The following is a 26271-nucleotide window of genomic DNA, read 5'->3' as shown; positions in this document are numbered from 1 at the left end:
GAACAAATATTCATTACACACCCGTGTGCCTCTCTACCTACATTATCTCATGAATAGTCACAATATCTCTGTGAAGTCACGTTAGTCTCATTTCATAAGCAACACAAACGGAAGCTCAGAGAGGTTGGATAATTTTCCAAGGTCACAAAACTGATAATGATGGTGATGCCAGTGAATATTTATTGCTTTAACTCATCCATCCGCAAAACCCTAGAAGGTAGTTACGATTATTATGTTCAGTTTTAAAAATGAGGAAACAGTATGTAAGTGACATGTCTACAGTCCACGGCTGGCAAGTGAGTAAGATAAGATTAACCCCCACGGCCGAACCCCAGAATTGGACTGTTAGTGCTTTCTCCTGCCTGTGCCATATTGTCTTAAGAGACCATCTAGTTCATTCCAGAGAGAGGAAAATGCTTAGAATACTGCACAGAATGGGTGCCCAATATATGTTATCATTAGACTGAATCTTTCTTGTTTTTTCTAAGGAATTCATAATACAGAAGGGAGGAGTTTAGGTGGTGCAATAATCTCCTGTCACTTCCTTTTCAACTGGATACTCTCCTTCCAATGGCGACAGAATGGAAGTGTCATTGTTCACTAAATTCCCACTTATTTACCCTACAAATATTCCATGAGCCCTATATTCTGAGCCTACTGACAAAATAAAACCACAAAGAAGTCAACCATGATAATAAGTGTTAATAATCTCCTAGCAAGAAGTAGCTCACAGGGGCCCAATAATTACTACAGTGCGTGACTTTTTAAGTATTGAAATTAAAACTTTAAAATTTTTTTAAATTATTTAAAATTACTGGAACCTGTAAAATTATTATTGAAATTAAAATTAAATTGATTTTTGACTATTGAAATCCAACTCAACTCTTTCATTTATCTTATTTTTATTTTGCTCGACTTCACTTAGTCCTTACAAGACCTATGTGAGGCAGGTTTCTTAGTCTGCCTTCACAGATGAGGAGACAGTCATTCCTGGAGACCGAGGGGCTTGCTCACGCTCACAGGACCTATGTCTCCTGACCCGAAGCCCAGGGCTCCCTCCATGAGCTGACAATCTCCTCCTAGTCACAGGGATTCAGAACCTGTTGCCAAATCAGAGTCATATACAATCTTCAGACGTGAGCCTGTTTTCTGACCCAGATTCCACTAAGTGAAGGAAAGGCCAGGATTCCAGAAGGAAGGACGTTGCAAAAAACACTATGGCAAATATATAGACAATAATATCCTGAATCTTGCCCCAAAGAGAACTACGATCACTTATTTAGGTATCATACACAAGGGACAGTGGGATGCCTTCTGAGCACTGTAGGACACAGGAAATGAACCGGCACCGTTAACTAGGGGCCTGAGGCACTTACATGGCCTCCCCTTAGAGGGGGTCACATGAGGGCCATGTAATATGCGGGATCATGGCCCAGCTCTGGCTCACAGTGGGTCCACTGAGTCCATGGGCCCAACCTAGTCATTTCCTCAGTTCCTGATATTTAATTGGAGCACATGTACATAGTAGTTGGTATAACCTTCTACCTACATTGTTTTTGGCCAGTGAAGTAAAAGCTACCATAGTGGGGAAAGCCAAGTGGAAGCCCTGTAAGCCCACCACTGCCAGCAGCAGCCAGAAGAGTAAGTCAAGGCCAATATCAAATCCTGTCTCATTAACAGAAGATCACGGGTTCATGGGGAGAAGGGACAGGGTTAGCTTCTGAAAGGTTCCAACACCATAAGCCAAATCAAAATCAGTTTCACAGGTTGGTAAAGCTCTCTCCATTGCTACAGAAATTCTGAAATTTAGTTATGGGAGTTACCTAAGTTTGTCTTTTTCTTTCTATCTATCCTTAGATATGCTTCCAACAAAATCAAATGTACATAAAATCTTAAACAATGTACATTAATTTTTTTCTTTTTAAAAATTCATTTTTATGGGGAATACAAATACTATGGTATCACTCACTTTGGGTCAATTTTTAAGTCAGTGACAACTTTGGATATGTACTCACAAAGGCTATACCTTAACCTTGAAACCATGTGAGGGAGTAAAACCCCATGAAATTTTAAATGCTTAGTCCAAAGTTTTGGGGAAATGCCCAAATCATGCCAATGGCATAATGACTCAACTTTCTATGTAAAAAAGGGGTTTGTCCTAAAAGGAATAATCCGATGCTCATAAACAAACACAGGTATCTACATTTTTTTTTTAAACTTGTAAAAGCATTACTTTTTTTTTTTTTAAGATTTATTGATTGACTGATTGATTGATTGATTGCTATGTTGGGTCTTCGTTTCTGTGTGAGGGCTTTCTCTAGTTGCAGCGAGCGGGGGCCACTCTTCATCGCGGTGCGCGGGCCTCTCACTATCGTGGCCTCTCTTGTTGCGGAGCACAGGCTCCAGACGCACAGGCTCAGTAGTTGTGGCTCACGGGCCCAGCTGCTCCACGGCATGTGGGATCCTTCCAGACCAGGGCTCGAACCCGTGTCCTCTGCATTAGCAGGCAGATTCTCAACCACTGCGCCACCAAGGAAGCCCCTCTACATTTTTATTTTCATGATTTTAGACAAGAATGCAAGATGACTATTCAATGAATACCTTCAAATTCTACACCAGAGATCAACATATTTGCATGTATAGGTTTAAACTGTATTAAGCACTACAGGGAATAAGTCATATAAAATATCAAACATATAACCTGTTCTCAAAGAACTAACACATGACCTGCTTATTTAGATTATGATCTGAGTAGAATCGGGTATGTAGTTAAATTTAAAATAAACTTTAAGAGTTCTAAAAGCACTACAAATAATTACAAATATGTAAAAGAGGTCAGGATCTGGTGTCAGACTGAATGGATTCAACCCCAAATCTCCTACCTATGTGGCTTTAGTTAGTAATTTCACTTTGCTTGAGCTTCACTTTCCCTCTCTGTAAAATGGGCTCACACGAAGACTGGATGAGATCATATAAAGCAGAGCATAGCACACACCACCTACTGGAATATTAGCGGCTATAATTTCTATTATTTATTATTGGGGAAATATTCCCATGTGAAAAAGAGGAATATTGGTAGTCAAAACAATTAAATTCTTTCAGGCTTGACTCAAACCAACCCTCTTGCTGGAATTTGTCTCTGAAGTATTTAAACACCAAAATCCTGAGGCGCAGCTTCTGTGTCCCTGCCTGGGTTGTGTCCGGCTCAGCTGTGCTTTTCCCTTTGCTGCCACATGTAGCAATGAGATCTTCTCTGTTCCAGTCTTTTCCTTTGCAGCTTCTCCTCCTGTTAATTAGCTGTGCCAGCATTGGCAGGCACCTCTTCCTCCACCCTAATATGCTGTGTTCTAAGAATTTTGCCATCATTTCTGAACAACTGTCATATAGATGGTATTACGGAACTCATGTCTAGCAAACTGGCTATTAACATACGTTTATCAAATGTGTTGTGACTTTTCTGACACTAAAGCAAAAACATGTTGATCAGGAATAATTCATTCTTTATATAAAATGTTTGAAACTGTTTAGCCTTTTATCGGAATTTCATTAGGAAAATATCAATCTTTCTACAGATTTATAACTTATGTTCCTCTGATTATAACCCAAATCATTTCTTAACACTTTCATTACTTAAGCAAATATTCTATTATGTTTTACTGTATAATAGAGTGGGCATAATATTTTTATGATCTAAAATAAAATATTTCATTCTATGTGACTAATATAATTTTCTATTTGTTCAAATTTAATATGAAAAACTAGAACAACTTCTGCCTACACTGTATTTCAACTGTTATTCCCTCCAATTGTATATGATAACATTGGTGTATTATTAAAAAATTCTAATTCCTAAACATTTGGACTTACATAGAGGATACATTTGAAAGTGATTATTTGATTTACAAAATAAATTTTTATTATTCAAAAGAAACAAAAATTCAGTTCTTTCAGACGTTAAGAAGAAACTTTGAAAGTCGGAGTCTTTTAAAAATTCCTCACCAACAGCTCCTAGGGATCCTAAGTCTGGTGATGCTTGACATTGAATACAATGAGTACAATACATCACAGAAGCACTCCCCCCACAACTGTCAGTGCCCTCAGGCCCTGAGCCCTGCACCCTTTCCTCTGCTGTAACCAAGATCATCATTAATCATCCCCACCACTCAGTTTTCTTCACTCATGCCTCATCTTTAACCAAAATAATCATTATTATTATGTGCTTTAAAATCTGCTATTTACTTCTGCTATCACCTTGTGATTGGGGCCCTGGTGACAGGTGCTGTGGAACCGCAAGGATGTTTAGAACAAAAACAGTTCAACAGAGCCCTGCTTCACTGCCCAATAGGAAAGGGACCACTTCGTACATCAGTGAGAAGTGGCAGGTGTCAGTGACATCTAAGTTGCATGCTTCTCTCCCTCTTTTCCTTTTTTGTGCTAGAGAGACAAGTGCTGAAATTAAAAAAAAACCTCCCCATGCCTTGCAAGAAAACAAAATGGGCATTGTTAAAACACATTTATCCTTTGAAGTATTTTGATTCACTGGGTGGACGTTTTACTAAAGCAACCATTTTTGGTGAAGCAGTTGCTGAAAGTGAATTATTCCTGAGCACTTTCACTCCTTACATTAACTGAATAAGAAACGTCACAGGGGTCAAACATTTAACTCTCAAAGCTCAGAAAAGCGTCACGGGGACCAAGTTTCTTACCTACAACAATGCCATAGGAAAAAAACAGAAAGTAGATATTGGGGGCAAAACTGCTCAACATGAGGCCTCCTGCCACCATGAAGCCACTGAAGATTGTCACGGCTCTTGCTCCAAAAGATGAGACACACAGGCTGCACACAGGACCTAAAATCATAAATGAAACCTTCACTTATTTAATAGTAACCTCCTCTCCGCATCCTATCATCCGTCCGAAATTTAAAAGGATTCTTTCCATCGTAAAACAACAACAGCAAAAATAAGCTGCCGTGTGTTCACTATGGGTTGGACACCCTGCTACTTCACATAAACAATCTCCCTTCATCATAACCTCACTGCATTCCTGGGAGGTAGGTGCTTTTGTTATCCTCATCGTTCTGATAAGGAGATTAAAGTTTCAGAAGAGGAAGGTCACATAGCTAAGAAATCGGGGCTCTGGAGTCAGACTTCATTAAATTTTCAATGAGAGTAATAAGCCGCAGCCACCCTCAGAGTAACAATTAAGAAGTAAAAACCCAGGCCATCTGGCTGTTGAGTCCATCACCTTAACCGCCACACTCTTCTGAGGGTTTTGGTCCCCTGTACTTGCCATGCATCTTTCCTACCCAGAGCTCCTATCCAGCACAAGGCCAGTCATATAACTGATGATAAAAATAAACTTAATGATTGACTCAATGCTATCAACAGCATCCTTATAAAGGGATGAAGTGAGGGCAGTTACTCCCTTCCTAGAGAAGATTTTGGCAGGTGGGGCAAATGCCTCTACCCTACCCACCCAGGCATGACTTTGTCAGTATCACTGCCCTACACACTACATGTAACCTGGAATTTGGGGGAGGAAGTGCACTGTTGACTGACAGGTAAAAGGGACCATTACCTGGACCAGTTCTATGCGGAAGTGGGCAACTGCTCGTGTACTGGGATTTAAGGGATAGTGAAATTCTCTCTCACTAGCACTGTACCTTGACAGTATCTACAACTATGGAGCTTAGCATATTAGAAATAAAAGGACATGACAGGTTACTCAGCCCAGCAGTCTTATTTACATGGAAGGAAACTGAAGCTCAGAAGGGCTGTCCATGGCCATGGTTAGAAGAAAGAGCCCAACATTTAAAAGCAAAGAGAAACATCTTAATTGAGTTCACAACAACCTTTCAAGGTACAAATCATTATTCCCGATTTTTGAAAAGCATGCTCACCAGAATGGCAAAAGACAGACAACAATAAGTGTTAGCAAGGATGTGGAGCAATCACAACTCCCGTAAACTGCTAGCGTGATCTCCTAAAGCAGAACACAGCACTGTGTAACTCAGAAGTTCTACTTCTATGTACACCTACACCAAAAGTCATGGACATAAATGGTCACAGCAGAACTAGTCATAGTAGCCATCACCCACAGACCCAGATGTTCTTCAGTAGTAGAAGGTATAAGTAGATTCTGGTGTATTCATACAATGGACTATCATATGACCATGAGAATGAATGATCTACAGCTACACACAGTAATGCGCGTGTATCTCACAAATGTATGTGGAGTGAAAGACACAACAAGAAAAAGTACACATTGTGGAATTCCAATCATAAGAAGTACAAAAACAGACAAAATTAATCTATAGTCAGAAGTCAGGATAGTGGATCTTTGGTAGGGGGTAGGAAGCTATAACCAGAAGGGAACACAGCCCAACTTCTAGGTACTGCTAACGTCCTGTTTCTGGATGTGAATGTGCTCATTACATGGGTATGTCTGGTTTGTAAAAACAATTCACTGAGCTATACTCTCATGATATGCACACTTTTCTGTACATATCTTAAAACATTTTAGGAAACCTCAAATGGAGAGATAGTGTCACCCATCCACAGTCTCACTGTTAGTAAGTGGTGGAGCCAGGATCTGATGATCCCAAGCCCATTCTTAGAATAACAGAGAGTCTCTTAAGCACGTATTTAAGACCAGGTTATGAACACTGAGATACCACCGGCTTTCAATGCCTAGAGCCATCCCACATTCCTCCCTGGTCATAAACTGGCCCCTGTCATTTCAAGCCCTCTTGTGTGAGCCAGTATGGAAGAGCAGACTGATATATTTATATGACAGAGGGGAATATTCTACTCCAGTGTTTTAGGAGGAAAATCCATTTGAAAGACCAAACTTATCTGACAGTTGAGCTATGTGTATACCCAACGAGAAACACTTAGATACTTCAAAAATAGAAATGATTTGAAGAGTCAAATTTCATAAATGGATGTTGACATCATAAAGTCATGACCCTTCTATGCTGTTTACCAAACTGTACTGACATTGACAGTCAGTGTTTACAAATTTAACAGGCACATGGAATTGAAATAGATATTGTTACTGGCATACTTGAAAAGTTTCAAGTTTCATCCTCAAAGCAGGATTTCAAATTTATGCTCCTTAATGCATGTTAACTCTACAAAGAAACTCAAAGTTTGGGAAGATGGGGGTGGGGTGAAGGGTAATAATTTTCACAGCATGTACCACCAAAACCACTGTTTTATCAAATGTATAATATTATCATCAATTTTGTGATACATTCTTAAATCATGTTTGCCTAATACATGACTCTTTGAATAAAATTAAGCCTAAGGAAGAAATGAGCAGAAGTTCTTTGACAGATGAAAACAGCAAATTGAAAACTGGTTTTAAAAACTTCTCACCTCACACCTGTCTGGCCTTTATCAAAAAGATAACAAATAACAAGTGTTGATAAGGATGTGGATAAAAGGGAGCCCTCATGCACTGTTGGTGGGAAGGTAAACTGGTTGGTACAGCCACAATGGAAAACAATATGGAGATTCCTCAAAAACTTAAAAATAGAACTACCATACGATCCAGCAATTCCACTCCTGGGTATTTATCCAAAGAAAACAAAACCACTAATTGGAAAAGACATATGCATCCCTATGTTCACTGCAGCATTATATACAATAGCCAGGATATGAAACTAACTTAAGTGCCCATCAATAGATGAATGGATGTGGTATATATATACAATGGAATGTTACTCAGCTATAAAAAAAGAATGAAATCTTGTCATTTGTGATAGCATGGATGGACCCAGAGAATATTATACTAAGTGAAATAAGTCAGACAGAGAAAGACAAATACTGTATGATTTCACTTATATGTGTAATCTAAAAAACAAAACAAATGAAAAAACATATTTAAACAGAAACAGAGTCATAGATACACAGAGTCAGAGAACAAACAGGTGGTTGCCAGAGGGGAGGGGCGTAGGGGGAGAGAGAAATAGATGAGGGGAATTAAGAGGTTAGAACTTCCAGTTACAAAATAAATGAGTCACAGGTATGAAATGTACTGTGTGGGGAATACAGTCAATAATTATGTAATATCTTAGTATGGTAACATACTGTAATTACACTCATTGTGGTGATCATTTTAAGATGTGTAGAAATATCAAATCACTCTGTTGTGTACTGGAACTAATATAGTGTTGTAAGTCAGTTATACTTCAAAAACAAACAAGCTAACAAAAAAGCTCATAGAAAAAGAGATCAAATTTGTGGTTACCAGAGGTAGGGGATGGTCAAAAAGTATAAATTTCCAGTTATAAGATAAATAAGGGGGCTTCCCTGGTGGTGCAGTGGTTGAGAATCCGCCTGCCAATGCAGGGGACACAGGTTCGAGCCCTGGTCTGGGAAGATCCCACATGCCGCGGAGCAACTGGGTCCGTGAGCCACAACTACTGAGCCTACGCGTCTGGAGCCTGTGCTCCGCAACAAGAGAGGCCGCGATAGTGAGAGGCCCGCGCACCGTGATGAAGAGTGGCCCCCGCTCGCTGCAACTAGAGAAAGCCCTCGCACAGAAACGAAGACCCAACACAGCCAAAAATAAATAAATAAATAATTTATTGAAAAAAAAAGAAGTACTAGTGATGAAATGTACAACATGATAAACATAATTAACACTGTTGTGTGTTATATATGAAAGTTGTTAAGAGGGTAAATCCTGAGAGCTCTCATCACAAGGAAAAAAATATTTTTTTCTATCGCTTTAATGTTGTACCTATATGAAATGATAGAGGTTCACTAAACTTATTGTGGTAATCAATTCATGATGGATGTAAGTCAAATCATTATGCTGTACACCTTAAACTTATACAGCGCTGTATGTCAATTATATCTCAACAAAACTAGAAGAAAAAAATTCTCTACATTCACACCACCACCTGCTGCTTAGTTAGAGGAAAAAATCTTGATGTCAGAGGTTAAAGACAAAGAATTTTAGAGCTGAATGGGGCCTTGGAAAGGGTCCAAAGACCTCATTTTAAAAATGATGAAACTGTAGTTCAGAAGGATCATGTGATTTGGCCAAGAATCCACAGCTAATCAATGACAGGGCTAAGGCCAAAGTCAGCCCAGCATTCTTCCCAATTGAGACGTATTTCCATTGGCACCTTAATGTTTTTCTAGAAATATCAGTTAAAAAAAACACCTATGTACTTTTGTTAATATCTTACAGCCTAAGTAATTTTATGAATTTATGGAAGATGAAAACATGACACTTATGCTCATTTTGGTGTTTAAAAGTTTAGAGCAAACTATTTTATTCTCATCCTCAGAACCAGGGTATTTCTAGACTCGATTTACACAGATTTAAACCACAATAGCCCCAGGTTTCATCAATAACAATTAGGGCAAAGTATAACTGGAAGTGACCACTAAGGCACATCGACAAAACTGACACATTTATGTGTTTAGCTCTTCCTAGTAACAGGCAAGTTCTCCAAGATGATAAACCATAGATTACTCCTCAGCACTGGACTAGTTTCAATTCAAGAGAGTCATTAAATCAAAGGACTACTGTCAGGGGAGATTTCTTATGAGGCTTCAGGTCTTTTACTTTGCAGAAGGGACCTTTGGAACAAAAGTTAGTTAACTTGTAATATGAACCAGTAACTCCACTCCTTTTAATCTATAAAATTTTAGAAAAAAGGGAGGGAGGAACGTCATCACTGGGTTGCCAATTTTCCTATTTTAACAAGTAAAGACATTTTTAAATGTAATAACTATTATCACTTCCATTCCATTAAAGAGGAAGAAGGAATATTTTAATAAGGAAATAGTGAGAAGGATACAATTTCAGAGTAAAATGGAAGCCAGTAAGAAGACAGTTACACACACACACACACACACACACACACACACACACACACAGAGATACGCACACACACACACTACACATCACTGCCTTTATATTCATTTTGTCTTTCATAAAAAGTTTTCTTGAACTCACGGTTGTATGTGTATTGGGGTTTAGGGGCCATTATTACTATTACTACCTTCTGTCTGGGTGATTAATCTTGATTGGTTGGATGAACTGAAAATGCTAAGTAGCAGAGCTAGCAGTCAGAACAGAAGACTGGTCTGAGGATGGCAGGTGGCAGGTGGGGTGCTAAGACGTATGCAGGGCTCTTAAAAGATATTCCAGTCTCCTGCATGGTAGCCTGGCAACATCTTTGGCACAATGCTGACATGTTCCCTCAAAAAAGGTAAGAACCTATATATTAGGGAGTAACTCTATAAACCAAGGGTCCCCAACCCCTGGGCCACAGACCAGTACTGGTCCTGAGGCCTGTTAGGAACCGGGCCGCACAGCAGGAGGTGAGCAGTGGGTGAGCGAGCGGAGCTCCATCTGCCGCTCCCCATCACTCCCCATCGCTTGCATTACTGCCTGAACCATCCTCCCACCCCATGGAAAAATTGTCTTCCACGAAACCGGTCCCTGGTGCCAAAAAGGTCAGGGACTGTTGCTATAAACCAAAGTGATGAATGAGGAACGAAAGGAGGATGCGGTCGGGCTTTCAAGCCCTACAACCTCTTAAATACAAAACGAAACAAAAACATAAAATCATTTGTTAATGGTCATCTGCAAATCAGACTGATTGATATCATTCTCAGCCAATGAGGGGAATTAAATGAAGGAAATGAAAATGAAAACTCTTGCGGGAAAAGCATTTTGCTATGATCAAGGGTGAATTAGAAAATGAGAAGGATGAGAAGATGTGGTACATATATACAATGGAATATTACTCAGCCATAAAAAAGAACAAAATAATGCCATTTGCAGTGACATGGATGGACCTAGAGATTATCATACTAAGTGAAGTAAGTCAGACAAAGACAAATATCATATGATATTGCTTTTCGTGGAATCTAAAAAATGGTAAAAATGAACTTATTTACAGAAGAGAAATAGAGTCACAGATGTAGGAAACAAACTTATGGTTACCAAGGGGGAAAGGAGGGGAGGGATAAATTGGGAGATTGTGACTGACATATATACAGTACTATATATAAAATAGATAACTAATAAGAACCTACTGAATAGCACAGGGAACTCTACTCAGTACTCTGTAATGACCTATATGGGAAAAGAATCTAAAAAAGAGTGGATATACGCATATGCATATGTATAACTGATTCACTTTGCTGTACAGCAGAAACTAACACAACACTGAAAATCAACTATACCCCAATAAAAATTAATTTAAAAAAAAAGAAAGAAAATGAGAAGGATGAGTTGTTCTAAGGAAGTCAGAATGATGTACACGTTAAGGGATGAAATTGTTTCCTTTAGCCCTTCCGGGTAATGTGGGAAGAAATGGAGTTAAATTTTTTGCTGGCTATTAAAATTAACGTGGAGGAAGAATACACATCTTGAAAAGTTTGCTAGTAACATAAATTTCGGTCTGCACTAATCAAACAAAAGAGTAGATATTTGACCATTACCATTCCTTCACTATTCACCAAGCATCTGTTAGAGCAGCACTGCTGCGAAATAGAAAGATAAAGAGCCACACGTGGGATTTTAAACTTTCTACTAGCTACATTAGATACATAGGAAGAGGTAAAATTGATTTCAATAATATATTTTATCCAACCAAATACATCGAAAACATCATCATTTCAACATTTCAACATGATTAAAGAGATATTTTACACTCCTTTGTTTTACTAAGTCTTTGAAATTCACTGTGTATTTGTTACACTTAGAGCACATCTCATCTTGAACTAGCCACATTTCAAGTGCCCAACAGCCACATGTGGCTGGTGTTTACTGTACTGGACCACACAGCACTGGAGTCTCATATCATGGTAGATAAGGACACAGAGAAGAGGACGCAAAATTTCTGACCTAGACCAAAAGGCAAAACAAACACATATCAAAACCTAAGGCCATGGGCAGTAAGCACCAAAAGAAAGGTTCAGATCATGTGTTTGGGGATTTCAGAAAAGAGAGATCACCATGGGCCAAAGAACTGAGCCTTGAACTGGGCTGTGAAGTATTGACAAAAGAGATGAAAATACACTCTAAATGGAGAGAAGAGAACCATAATGTGGTTCTCCAATTTGTAATTTTTATAAGACAGCTTTGGAAAAGAAATTATTCCCTTTGGGAAAGAAATCAACTTCCATGCACTTCTCTCTCCCAAAAAGTTTCAGAGAGTCCCCAGAGTGGTAGGATGGCCAGGCCTACTGTCGTTAAGTAGGCTGACGGTACAATGAGAAATAAATTACAGCAGTAACCAGGCTGTGTGCTTGTAGCGCTGCAAGGATTTCCTAAGAGAGCAGATTGATTTAGGCCCACGAGTCCTATCCCTCTACTTACAAGGCGGGGAGCCCAAGAAACTGGTAGGTTTCTCACTTCTTACTCCCCACCCCCCCACCTTTTTTTTTTTTTTTAATTTTTGGCCACACCCCGCAGCATGTGGGGCCTTAGTTCCCCGACCAGGGAGGGAACCCGCGCCCCGCTCTGAAAGGTGGAGTCTTAACCGCTGGACCGCCAGGGAAGTCCCTGAGACCAGGAATTTTAAGTTCATCTTCCTGAGGAAGAGAAAGGCACTACGGAACCACACCCACTCAAATCCTTGCTCTCCAGTATACGGATCACCTTGCTTATCGGTTGCTTTGGTGTATCATGTACATTTGCCTTCTTCAAGTCAGCAAAACCTGCCAAGATTCTCACCAAACCCTAGACCTGCCTAGCACACTGGGAACAGGCCAATGTAACAGAATCCTTGTAGGAGGCAGGAATTCAGTCCTACGCAAGGAGTTAAGAGGGGGCAAAACTGCACAGATATGCTGAAACCCAGCTCTGCCAACACGCACAACTCAGGCAGCAAGCCTGTTGGCTATAATGACTCATTATATTAACCTGGAGATAGATGTACTGACTCATTAGGGATTTGAAGGTGTTTGGAGGAATTAAAGACAAAAAAAAGAGAGAGGGAGGGGACTGTTAAATCTATTTGGAGTACAAAACTACAGAACAAAAGAGCTCCCTGCTGTATCAGCAACTCTGTGGTCAGAAAAATGGTCCCACCCTTCTCTTTGAATGTGAAGAATAACACCCAACCAAAGACTGCTTTCTTCCAACTTAAAATAATATGAGGCCATGATCGCCCTTTAGTTCAGTTACCTTCCATTCCTCCTGAATCCTTCAGGTTTCGACTAGAGAAATTGAACCAGAAGAAGACTTGCATTGAGAGATGTATTGCAAGGAACTGGCTTATGTGGTTTTGGGACCTGGCTAGGCAAGGACAGCATCCACAGGACCAGGTGTCAGGAAGGACAGATTGGAACTCTCTCCCATAGGATGAAGCTATAGTCATAGGCTGAATTTCTTCTTCTGGAAAAGCTCATTTCTACTCTTAAAGACTTTCAACAAATTGAATCAGATCCACTTAGATTATTTAAGATAATCTCTCTTACTTCAAGTCTTGGAGCACATCTATAAGATACCTTCACAGCGATACCTGCATGAGTGTTTGCCTAACGGTGGAATGCAGCCCTAGCCAAGTGGACACCTACTATCACACCTCCTAACACATCACTCCTTCTCCAGCCAAGTTTACTCTACCAGACTGCATCACCTGCAGCGCGACGCCAGGGCTTTGCATACGGGGACCCGGCGTGGACTGCCCTCTCCTTGCCCATGCATCTGGCCCAGCCCACCCTCCCTTCTGGCCCACTTCACAGCCTATCTCTATAAAACTCCAGAGACTGCCCTGTTCTTGCTATTCTTGGCAGTTGTGGTGAAGTCTCAAGGCATTACTACCTTTTTTTCCTGTCTCTTCCCTGAGACTCTAAATCCCTTAGAGCAGAGATGATGTCTGGGCCTCCCTAACCACAGGAGAAGAGACTCTCTGAGTGTGTGTAATGACGGTGTATAACCCAGGGAGGCCGAATCCTTGATAGTCAGCTTTATTCATCCTAAGGATCGTCTGGAAAAACAATTCAGATGAGAGGTCTACTTCTTAGTATTTTCTCAATTACTCAAGTTTCAAAGAGAAAGAATTAAGATTATAAAGAGTGTAAAGTTAAGAATTGCATGTCTTTTCGTTATTCTTAGCTACTGTCCAAATCTGGGTTTGTTAAAGACAATGGGTGGGCCTTTAAATTCCAGATGCTTAGGTACAATCTTGACAGCTCTCCCTCCTGCCCATCCCCCTAGAAATGTCTTTGTCTTTCAGGCTGAAGGGTCCCTTTCTTTTGCAGATTCCACTGTTTGGTTGGGACTGCCTGGGAGAGTAATTTTATTTGTGGGGGATTATTGTTCTTTAATAACTAATATTTGTTGAGTACCTATCATAAGCCCAGCACCATCTCAAGTATTCTACATGGCAATCATATAAGGTAGTTACTTTTATTTTTTATTTGTTTATTTTTTTGGCCGTGCCGCGCAGCATGCGGAATCTTAGTTCCCCAACCAAGGATTGAACCTACGCCCCCTGCAGTGGAAGCGTGGAGTCTTAACCACTGGACCACCAGGGAAGTCCCAGGTAGGTACTTTTATTATCTCCAATTTAAAGATGAAGAAACAGACTTAACAGGTTAGAAAAACCATTGCTTGGTTGTCAATCTTTCTCTCCTTTTTTTTTTTTTTCCAATCTTCCTCTTAGACAGTGTGTTCATCTTGGGCAGGACACTAAACCTTAAGGACAATAATGCCTATTTCAGTGTGTTGTTATGAGGATCAACCAAGATCAAGTAAGTGAAGGTGGCTGGTACTGAGCCAGGCACACAAGGGGCACTTTTTGAACTAAAGGGACAAGTACATGAAAAGTAGAATTTGTATGTTGCTTAGCAAATGTACTTCTGCTGTGCTTGCTTAATTATAAATCTCCAGAGGCTGGATCACAGAACTAGTCAAGGATGACACCTACCAGGCCTTCTCTGGATAAAACTGGGTAAAGAAAACAGCTCATGTTTCTCAGCTGTGATATGGCTTGCTGCATCAGAATCATCTGGGGAACTAGTTAAAAAGAAGATTCCTGGGACACCCCTCCATCCCCACCTCACAGCACTGATGAGTAAGAAACTGGCTTTTTAGACAAGCTCAAGTAATTCATATATACTCCTGAATTTAAGAGCAACTATCAAAGATGTCTTTATGTAAATATATACACACATATATATATAAATTAAATTAATTTTTATCAAAAAGGATGCAAAGATGTCCGTTTATGTGTTTTTTCCCCAGAATTGGGGCCACTGGACACAATTTGCCATGGTTTAACATGGCATACACAGTGACACATTCAAGCAGAAACCTACAAGAGTTCCCTTTATAAATATGTCAACACCGATATACATTTGAGAATCATCAAGAAGTGCAAGACCGCAATCTAAGTAGAGAGGGCTTAAGCCAGTGGTAGCTCCCAACTGAAAATCACTTTGGGGGCTTGAAAAAGATTCACGTATGTGGGCCCCACTATAGACTTGACTGAATTAGAATGTCTGAGGGTCAAATCCAAGCATTTATATGCTGAAATCTTTCTACAGATGATTCTGATTATCTCCCTGGTTAAGAATCACTGACAATCATGATGAGATGTACTTTTCCTATTTCCAAGGTAGTAGTGATCCGTTTGTTTTTGTGTAGAAGAAAGTTGTCAACAAAGTAGATGATGAATGCGGCTCAAACACCACTAGACCCCTCTTGCTAATACTGTATTACATAGCTTTCAGGATTTGTCCCTTAATTTATGCTATGAAGAGCCAAGGGAAGCCAACAACACAGATACTCAGTGGCCACTAACTAAAGTGCACACAGGCATGTGCACAAACACACACAAACACACACCCATACGTCTTAGCTCTCCAGTCATCATTTTTTTCTCACTGCTTCCTCATCCTGGAACCCTTTAGTCTCCGTATTCTATGTTTATCTACAAAAGCTTTGATTAGCTGCTTCAAGTGTCTTCTCATCTAGCTGAAGACACTGAAGATAAGTTACTTGCACAAGGTCCCTCAGCTACAGGGTGGTACAGCCAGAACTCAGATTAGCTCTGACTTCAGCCCAACACTCCCCCAGTACTTGTTCATTCCCTGGACGTTTGGTGGGATGCTCTCTCTCTCTTCAGCTCATCAAGCGGGGCTGGCCTCGTAGGCACGCAACCAGTGCAGCTGCACAGGACTCGGCTCTGAGAAGGGCCATGCACTTGGTCTGCTGCCCTGCTGCTGCTGTCTTGAAATTCTTAACTTTTTTAACTGGAGGCCTTGCATTTTCATTTTGCACGTGGTATTGCAAATTATGTAGCTGGTCCCGCCTACAAGTGAAGGGGGCTGCTTGTGGCCCCTGAGATAGACTAGTCCATCCACTTAGGAACTTGCAGAAAGTGGAGAGCTGCAGTTCAGTTTTCAGTCTCAGCATCAGCTCTGGCCACCAATACCCCATCCATCCCTAAGAAGATCTCAGCTTCCCTGAACACCTCAAACCCTCAAGTCTTACCTGGACAGACTTCCTGAAAAAGAGCTTTGTTCTCCAAGGATGTGCTGACGGAGATAGCATTTCAATTACCCTTTGACCCTTGCTGGAAGGCAAGGTAATTGGACTTCTGTTTAACTTTGTACTTGCTAATAGAAATGATGACTAATTGGGACTTCCCTGGTGGTCCAGTGGTAAAGAATCTGCCTTCCAATGCAGGGGACTTGGGGTTCGATCCCTGGTCGGGGAACTAAGATCCCACATACCACGGGGCAACTAAGCCCACGCAACGCAACTACTGAGCTCTTGTGCCTCAATGAGAGAGCCCGTGTGCCGCAAACTACCGAGCCCATGCGCTCTGGAACCCGCACGCCACAACTAGAGAGCCCACGCGCCGTGGAGCCTGCCCAGTACAACTAGAGAGAGAAAACCTGCCGCCACAACTAGAGAGAAGCCCGCGCGCCACAACGAAGAGCCCGCACCACAGTGAAAGATCCTGCATGCCTCAACAAAGATCCCGCATGCCGCAACTGAAACCCGACACAGCCAAAAAAGAAATGATGACTAATTGGAAAATATTTAAAAATTCTCTTCTCACCAGATTATTTTCTAAAAATTATATTCTCAAACATATCAATCATCATCCACTTGTACTTTGACAGCTTTACAAACAATCCACATTTTGAAAAACTCTTTCAAACAAATCTTGGCAAATGTTGCCTGCTTTGCTGACGCTTATAATGACAGTGTTATTTTCATTTGTTTAGTTACGTTTAGTTCTCTTATCTGACATGGCCAGATGATCCAGCATTGTTTTTCAAGTCTTGTTTTTAATTTAACAAAGTAATTCATCAATTGGAAGCAACTGTTTTTGTTTTATTTTAAGAAGTCCCCTTTAGTGATCAGGAAAGATAACAGATTTAAAAAGAAGGAATGGCCAATGCATTTTCTTTGTAAATCATTTTAGAGCTGAAAAATACCTTATAAATCATCACATTCACTACCCTTATTTTCCCCATAAGAATAGAGATTGTGATTTGCTCAATGAATCATGTAAAGGTCATAGCTCAGGATGAGACTCCAGGGCTACATCTTAGCATAGCTGTTCTTTTTTTAAAATTTTTATGGGGGTATACAGTTGATTTACAATGTTGTGCTAGTTTCTGCTGTACAACAAAGTGAATCAGTTATACATATTCATATACCCACTCTTTTTTAGATTCTTTCCCCATATAGGTCATTACAGAGTATTGAGCAGTTCCCTGTGCTATACAGTAGGTACTTATTAGTTATCTATTTTATATATAGTAGTGTGTATATAGCATGTCTGTTCTTAACTAGTTCCAAGTAAGTTAGACTGATGATCACTAAACACTACTGCAGAGTTCAAACTACGACTCCAGAAATTGAAGTGCATATGATTTTAGTCCTTAAAAAAAAAGCCGCTCTACTGTGCTCTCTAAAGATGTTAAGAATCACTATTATATCATACTTGATAAATGTTTATCAAGAATATTACTTTTGGGGCTTCCCTGGTGGCACAGTGGTTAAGAAGCCGCCTGCCAATGCAGGGGACACGGGTTCGATCCCTGGTCCGGGAAGATCCCACATGCCACGGAGCAACTAAGCCCGTGCGCCACAACTACTGAGCCTGCGCTCTAGAGCCCGCGAGCCACAACTACTGAGCCTGCGCTCTACAGCCCGTGAGCCACAACAAGAGAAGCCACCGCAATGAGAAGCCCTCGCACCGCAACAAAGAGTAGCCCCCGCTCGCCGCAACTAGAGAAAGCCCCGTGCACAGCAACGAAGACCCAATGCAGCCAAAAATAAATAAATAAATAAATAAAATTTTAAAAAAAAAGAATATTACTTTTGGAGACATTTTATGAAGGTCACACAAAATGCATCACATACATCTTATACATAACACTATATTTAAATTCTTAATGTCATTATCATCGTGAGAAGGGACTACTCTTCGTCATGTCCAATTTTTCTTAAGAAGGTGACACAAATGTAGGACATGCAATCTGATCACGGTGTATTCGAATCAGAGGGGAGTAATTATGAATCACAGAGGAACTGTTCCCAGGACTGCTGAAAAATGTTTGGTCCTTTGGTCACCAGCATTCATCGGACATACCTGGATCACTGCCCTCATGCCCCTGCATCTTTCTTATTTGTGGAAACATGCGTGTCTCACGAGACTGAGCCTCTTAAAGGCAGAAGTGATGTGTTTGCCATTCATCCTTTCATATCCAGCATCTAGCACACTGCCTGGCACACAGTAGCAAATAAATATATAAAGGAATGAATGAATGGACAACTGAATCTCTGACAGAATTCCTGAATTGCCACCAAGATTTATGACAGTGAAAGAGTAGTTTATGATCTCAGTGAAGGCAGCAAAGTAGGCGCTATACTTTAAAAAAAGAAAATAGCCTCCTATGTCTTGCACAATGTGAATGATGCAGAAAACGTAATTAAATGATTAATGAGTGAGGAGAAGCACAAGTTTCTCCACTTACTTGCAAGCAAGCCAACTCCACTTGCAAGGGATCCGACCCAGGCTGTTTTTCCCTTCCCTTCACCAAAGGCGTCCAGCCATTCTATGTACAAGACTCCAACAGCTAGCGGAGATCCGTAACACAAAAACTGAGTAAAGAGGGAGGCCAGTACAATCACCCAGCCCCAGCCACCGTCAGGTGGCTTCTTAAATTCCATTGTAATGTGAGATCAAGGCGGTGTTTCTCTGTAGGTCCTAAGCAAAAACAAAAAGAAAAAAAGAAAAGCATATTTAGAGTGTGGCGAGGCATGGTATTTTAGATTAAAAATATCTCCTCCCAAATTGAAACATAAAAAAAGTTCTCTAAAAATATAAGAGGAAAAGGATAAAACATCATCGATATACCAAGTTAACTTTAAAATTTTGATTTCTGACTTGAATAAGTAATACATCCACATGTTTCCAAAAAGATGTTTTGTATATTATAAAAAGGATAAATTCGGAGTTTGGGATTAACATATACACAATACCATATATAAAACAGATAACCAACGGGGACCTACTGTATAGCACAGGGAACTCTATTCAATATTTTTGTAATAACCTAGAAGGGAAAAGACTCGGAATCACTGTGCTGTACACCTGAAACTCACACGACATTGTAAATCAACTATACTTCAATTTTTTAAAAAAGGCAGAGTGTAAAGTCTTCTTCCCAAACTTGCCCCTATTCACCAGGTTCCCACCCCAACCCAACCACAGGAAATCACTGTTTTTGGTTTCCTGTCGCACGTTGAGTTCCCCAGGAAACACTCTTACTTAGCAAGAGGAGGTTTACTAAAAGTGTTCTCTTTCTATGGAAGAGACCAGACAGCAGCAGGAGAAGGTAAATTGCCATGTGCCTTAAGGAACGGGATTTCTAAAGCTGGCTGACCCTTCAGAGTTGCCCTGAGTTGGGGGTGGGAAGCCGGCCCTTCACACCCCCATGTTGCTAATTCACTGATTGCAGGCCACCCCAGAAGGGGGCATGACCTCAGGTGATGTGACTCTCTTCAAAAGAGGCAATCATTACCCATGGGGTTTGTCCCCTGAAGGCCATCTGTCAGCAGCCCTTCAGCTGCTTCAGCAAGAAATCTTTCATTCTTAAGGGGGTCTGGAGGCAGCACATCACAATGTTCACACTCGAGTATCCTTCCAGAGTTTCTTTATGAGTATGCAAGCAAAACCAAGCAAATAGTCTTAGATTTCCTTTTTTCAACAAAAAGTGGATATCGTACATTCTATTCCATGCCTTGTTTTATTCACTTAACATCTTTGGGAATGCTTCCCTATCAACACATAGAGAGCATCCTTAGTCCTCTTTCTTAAATACACACATATGGCTGTATACTTGTTTGTTTGTTTTCCTTATTGAACAGGCGAAACATTCACATGGTTCAAAAATGAAAAAAATGAAAACAAATATACAGTCTCCATCTACCTAGTTCCCACCTAACTTCCATTCTCTCCACCAGTAACCAACGCTTCTTGTTTCTTTTATATCCTTCCAGAATTAATTTATGAGTATATAAGCTAACTCATATACAGATTTCCTCTAATTTTTTACACAAAAAAATAGCATATTATATACATTGGTGTGTGTCTTGCTTTTTTTCACTTGACAAACACCTTGCAATGCATACATAGTAACCTTCCTCATTCCTTTCTTTCTGCTACATTGTGTTCCAGTAATTCTTAATTCTTTAACCAGTCCCCATGGCTTCCAATGAAAAACAATGCTGCAGTGAATAACCTTACATACACATTTATCTTTCTACATACCTGTCAGGAACTGCTGAGTCAATTACAAATATACATTTGTAGCTGTAATTAGCATTAGCAAATTGACTTCAAGGGATTAAACCGATTTATATGATCCCCAGCAACTTTGGGCGTGTTGTGAAACTTCTGGATTTTTGCCAATTTGTTCGCTTTAAAACCAGTATTTCATTATAGTTTTAATTTGCATTTCTCAGCATTCTCTGAATGATGTGTGTCGTTTCATAGGGGAAAAGCCATTTGTAATTCGTATCTAATTCTTGGGAATATATGGGTGTTTCTGGATTTTTCTTTCGTTCCACTGATCTGTCTATTCACTCACCATACCACATTTGTTTAACTACTAAGTCTTTTTTTTTCTGGCCACGCCATGAGGCTTGTGGGGTCCTAGCTCCCCGGGCAGAGATTGAAGCCACGCCCTCGGCAGTGAGAGTGCAGAGTCCTAACCACTGGACCACCAGGGAATTCCCTAAGTCTTTTTAATATATTTTAAGTTCCAGTAGAAATAGTTCCTTCCCTCTCTCTCCATCATTGCACACCTTTTCAATATTTTCTTGGTTCCTCCTGTTTGTTTACTTTTTTATATGAACTTCAGAATCAGTTTGTCTGCTTCTAAAAGAAATCTGATGGTGTTTTCATTAGGACTGAGTTAAATTATAAATTGATTTAAGGAAAAATACTCCTTTTATGATGTTGAATCTTTCTATCTTCCATTTCATATCTTTCCATTTGTTCAAGTCTACTTTTGTGTTCTTAGTGTTTAAAATTTTCCCCAACAATACTTTTTATTTTATTTTTATATATCTTATCCTTTTTGCTAATATTATAATTGGGTTTATTTCTTTGATTTGTCTTCTGTTTGTATGCGTAAAAGCTATTAATATCTGTATGTTAATTTTGGACTCCACTACCTTACTATAAAATCTCTTGTTTGAAGTAGATTTTTGGATGATTCTCTTGGATACATACAATCTATAATACAATACAGTTATATAACCATCTACAAACAGTGGTAGTTTTACCCCCTAACTTTGGATTTTTATGCATCTATCTAACTTCCTTCTTTTGCCTTTGCGTGGGACAAGCATCTAGAATAATGTTAAATAATAAGAGTACACATCGTTGTCTAGTTCCTAAATTCAATGGGAAAGCCTTCAAGTGTCATGGTGCTGCTTCTGAGGCTGAGATAGATATATTTCACAAAGTTAAGAAAAAAAGTTTCTACTTTTGAGTATTATTATAAAGAATGTTTATTACACTTTTCTCAAATGCATTTCCAGTGCATAGGGAGATAATTATGATTTTCTCCTTTTAATTTTTAATGTAACAAAATCTGTATTTTCTACTATTGAACCATCCTTGAATTAGTAGACTAAATCTTCCCTGGTTCATGCTCTACTTTGAGTATGTCAGTCTATTTGGGGGAGGGTTAAATTCATAAGTGAGATTTGTCTCTTTTTGTTTTTAATTTTGACTAGGTTTTGGTATCAAAATGATATTTTAAAAGAATTTGAAAACATTCATTCTTTGTAAGTTCTGAAACAGTTTACATGGCAACAGATTTGGAGGCCCAAGGCCTGAACTTCCTGCCCCCAACAGGGCCTCCCACTTAATCTTCACCTCCTGTCTCTCTTCACCATGCCAGGTTTACAGTCAGGTTCAACAGTCTTCTTTGGCCACAGATTTTGCCAAACCATCCCCTTGGCTGCAGTTTCACCAGATAATAGGTAAAGAGAGTAGGAACATCATTTATCCATTCATGCATATCCCTAATTAGATGGTGAGGCATTTGGCTACCTTAAGAGAGTCATAGTTACACCCATCAATTTACCTGAGCCTCACTGAATTTCTCCATTTTGCCATTCAAAGCCCTGGGCAAAAATCACGTCACCACCTGCCACAGGATTTTGTACAAATTAACTTTCAATATTTCATAACTGAAAACTGAAAGATATTACACTTTGTGCACAAAACTGTGGAGTCTAAAATCCGGTCTCCCAGACCACATGATTGTGTTAGCAGACAGAATACTCCAAACTTCCAAATATCGAAACCCTTTGAAGTGTTCAGATATGCCCCTTCATCAGAAGTTTACTCTCTCCAGTACCTACTCTATTGTAAAAGTAAATAATAAAATTCTGTTCCTCCTAATGACAATGTAGTACTCTGAAATTCCTGTTTAGAATACCTTTTAAAGAAAAGATAGTCTTAATTTCCTAAACTAGATAATATATGATAGCAATAGCCAAACACCTAATGAGACTAAAAGGCTGTATAAAAACAAATGCATAAGACACTGTCCTTCATTTAAATCTTCAAATTACAGCACTCCAGGAAAAGTACACATTTACAAAGGCAAAGCACCACAATCATAAGTAAAGCCAGTATTTTCTGGAGGGCAGGGGGAAGGCAGTGAAACGGTGAGGAATATCTCCCTTGCCAGTTTGCAAACTGAAGTAGACAGAAATGCCTTTATACACCAAGTACCTTTGCCTTGCCTTGTTTTGCTTTGCCTTGCCTTGGGTGACATTTCAACACATATGACAGGAGCCAGAGAAATTCTTCTCACAGTAAATATTTGGGAGAGCAAACCTTTGAAATACAAAGCTTCCACATATATCAACTTAGACTAGAAAGACGAGTTTTTATAAAGAGTTGGCTAAGAGCTTCTGACCTTTAATTGTCACATAGTTTGAGATACTTGTAGCCTGAAGAGAACATGGTGAAAAATACCATTTAGTGATTTCTTGTTTTCTGTCAGGGCAACACCTTTCTCTTGTACTTTCCGCTATTCCTTAGATGTCGCTCACCTGCTATTTCTCTGATATTCTATGTTTTGTAAGGTGATTTCACAAATAGACTAGCCTTTCCTCCCTGCTGTAATGGTACTCAATTTCCTTTGGAGCACTTGGATCTTCCTCATGGGTACATGGTTGGTGGGACTATTAATCAAGGTTCCTTGATCTTGACCTATAGAGTAGAACCTGATCCAAGCAAGGCCAGTAGGACCTCTCTCCCAGGATCCTGAATCTCAAGTGAAATCCTCTAATAAAAGAAAAATATTTGGAGTTTATTGATCCCAGTGGTAGTGTATTAAAGAAACCCTCTGTCAGATCCCACGACCTTCGCTCCCTAGGGATACCCAAGCCTGGTTTCTCCAGCCTTCCATTTCATTCTATGAGCTAACATAGTAAATTATTTTGTTAAGTTAGCTGTTATTTGTTTAAGTGCAACAGAATAAACATGTTGTGAGTATGCAGTAATTTCAAGTTGATTATTTTAACCATCCATACTCTGCTTGATCCTATTTGGGCAAAAGGTTAAGCTTAGGAGTACAGTCTATGACCACAAAATATAGGAAATATAGATATACCATACCTTTTTTTCTGAAAATTTCATCTTATTAATCCTCCTCTTGACAACCCGTGATCCAATATGATAAAATGCCTTCCCTGGCATTCTTGTACATAAAAAGTCTAAATTAACTGAAATTTCCACTAAGCCCATTTATCCTAATATTTACAGAAATGCAGTGTTATAAAAATGGGATCTTCATTCAAAAAGCTTTTTGATCACTTTCAATTTAAATTATATTGCACTCGATACCAAAGGAAATTAGAAGGAATATAAGGCATCGCCCTTGCCATCTAGGAGCTTATAACCCCATTAGGAAGGTAAGATACGCTCACAAGAGAGTGTATAGTTAAGTGCCACAGAGGTGGGTAGATAGTAAACCTTTAGGAGTCAGAGGGAATGAAGGCAATCAAGGCAGGAGCAGGAGTGGAAGCCCTCACAAAGCAGGTTCGTTCTAAAGAATAATGTAGAGACTCATGAAAGGGGGGCTCAGACAAGAGGATCAAGATTAATATGGGTGTGGAATCAGGAAAAGGCTTAATAGGTTTCATGTAAAGTGAAGAGGGTAGACCTTACAAGGCTCCCAGAGGAAAATTAGATTAGAAAGATGGCACTCTCCACTGAAACTTAACAGGAAAGTGTCTCAAGAAGCCTGTGTTTATAGCCCCAAGATAGGATTCTTTTTACACTTTTTATAATAAACCCTGGCACTAATAATAACCCATGTATATTATCTAAGTGGTGTGTTTTTTCCCTAAAAAATAGCAAGATGAATAAGTACCAGAACATGTTGTTTTATTCCATGAGTATATTCAAAGGTCTGGGAACATATTCATATGACTGTATAAAAATATGCTTCTAGGAAACACATGCATTGTAGTATATTCTAGTACATCCTTTGAGGATATGGAATCTTTTAATCTGTGTTAACAAATTCAGACTCTGCATGACAAGACATCTTATAAAACTCAAAATTAGAAGCCATTTTGAAAGACAATTTGAACAGCACTGTAATTTAGGGGTAGTTTTGTCACACAACGGAGTCTGACGGGATATCACAAAATAAACTTTAACTTATAATTTAAGTGTATTTCTTATCTTTAACTTAAAAATTAAATGTATTCTGGAGAGCAGCCAAGATGACACAGTAGAAAGACGCTGAGCTCACCTCCTCTCATGAGCACACCAATATCACAACTATCTGCAGAACAGCTATCGATGAAAATGATTGGAACCTATCAGAAAAGATCTTCCACTGAAACCGAGCAGGACCCTGTGGGGCTCCTGGGCACAGACCCTTTCTGTCCTCCACTCTTTGTAGGGAATGACCTCCATGACCTTCCCTGAGCCCCAAAGGGCAGATTCAAACAGTTGCTAATCAGGAGGGAGGGAGGGGATGCAGAGACAAGGAGGAGCAGCCAAGAAACAACAGTGCAGCCTTGGGGCAGGGTCCTGGTTCAGCCTGAAGGGATACACGTAACAATATCTTTGAGCGATTTATAGAACTAAAACCCCCAACAAATGGAAGATGTCAGCACTTTTCATTCCAGAGATGACCACCTGGGACCAGATTAAAGGAACCAGAGAAGCTCATTAAAAGATTACCTGAGACCAGATGAAAGGAGTGCAGGCCCTGTACACATCCTAGTCTTACCAGCAACCCCACCCTTGAACCATTGCTATAAAACTCCTCACCAAATCTCCCTGGGTTGGGACACATAGTTTTCGAGGGTGGGACGCCACTGTGTCCCCTTTTGCCTGGCAAAGCAATAAAGCGATTCTTTCCTACTTCACCCAAAACCCTGTCTCTGAGATTCGATCTGACACTGGTGCACAGAGGTCGAGCTTTCAGCATCACTACAACTAAAGACGTAAAGAAAGAACCACAATGACACAGGTAGGAGGGGCAGACTTGTGATGTAATCAAATCCCATACCTCCAGGTGGGTGACCCACAAACTGGAGAATGACTATACTGCAGAGGCTCTCCCACAGGAGTGAGGTTCTGAGCCCCACATCAGGCTCCCTAGCCTGAGGGTTCTGCACTGGGAAGATGAGCCCCCAGAGCATTTGGCTTTGAAGGCCAGCAGGGTTTAATTTTGGCAGCCCCACAGGACTAGCAGAAATAAAGACTTC

At 40.0% G+C, this 26271-nt stretch overlaps 1 protein-coding gene across 4 annotated transcripts in view; it reads right to left on the bottom strand.

Annotated features, from left to right (window-relative positions):
• Positions 1-26271, bottom strand: part of SLC16A9 (solute carrier family 16 member 9) — a 65164-nt gene that overhangs the window by 16857 nt on the left and 22036 nt on the right. For 3 of the 4 annotated variants that reach the window (XM_082425588.1, XM_082425589.1, XM_082425590.1), the window contains exons 2-3: positions 18987-19219; positions 4707-4850 (exon numbers count right to left, since the gene is read on the bottom strand). In XM_082425588.1, coding sequence (XP_082281714.1) covers positions 4707-4850; positions 18987-19182 — 340 coding nt within the window. In that variant the 5' untranslated portion in view covers positions 19183-19219. The remainder of the gene's footprint in view (positions 1-4706; positions 4851-18986; positions 19220-26271) is intronic. The other variant, XM_082425591.1, reaches the window with a different exon arrangement.

The sequence above is a fragment of the Balaenoptera physalus genome (assembly GCF_965194825.1).
Source record: "Balaenoptera physalus genome assembly, chromosome: 14".
Classification (NCBI taxonomy): Eukaryota; Metazoa; Chordata; class Mammalia; order Artiodactyla; family Balaenopteridae; genus Balaenoptera; species Balaenoptera physalus.
This window is presented reverse-complemented; position numbering and strand designations above follow the sequence as displayed.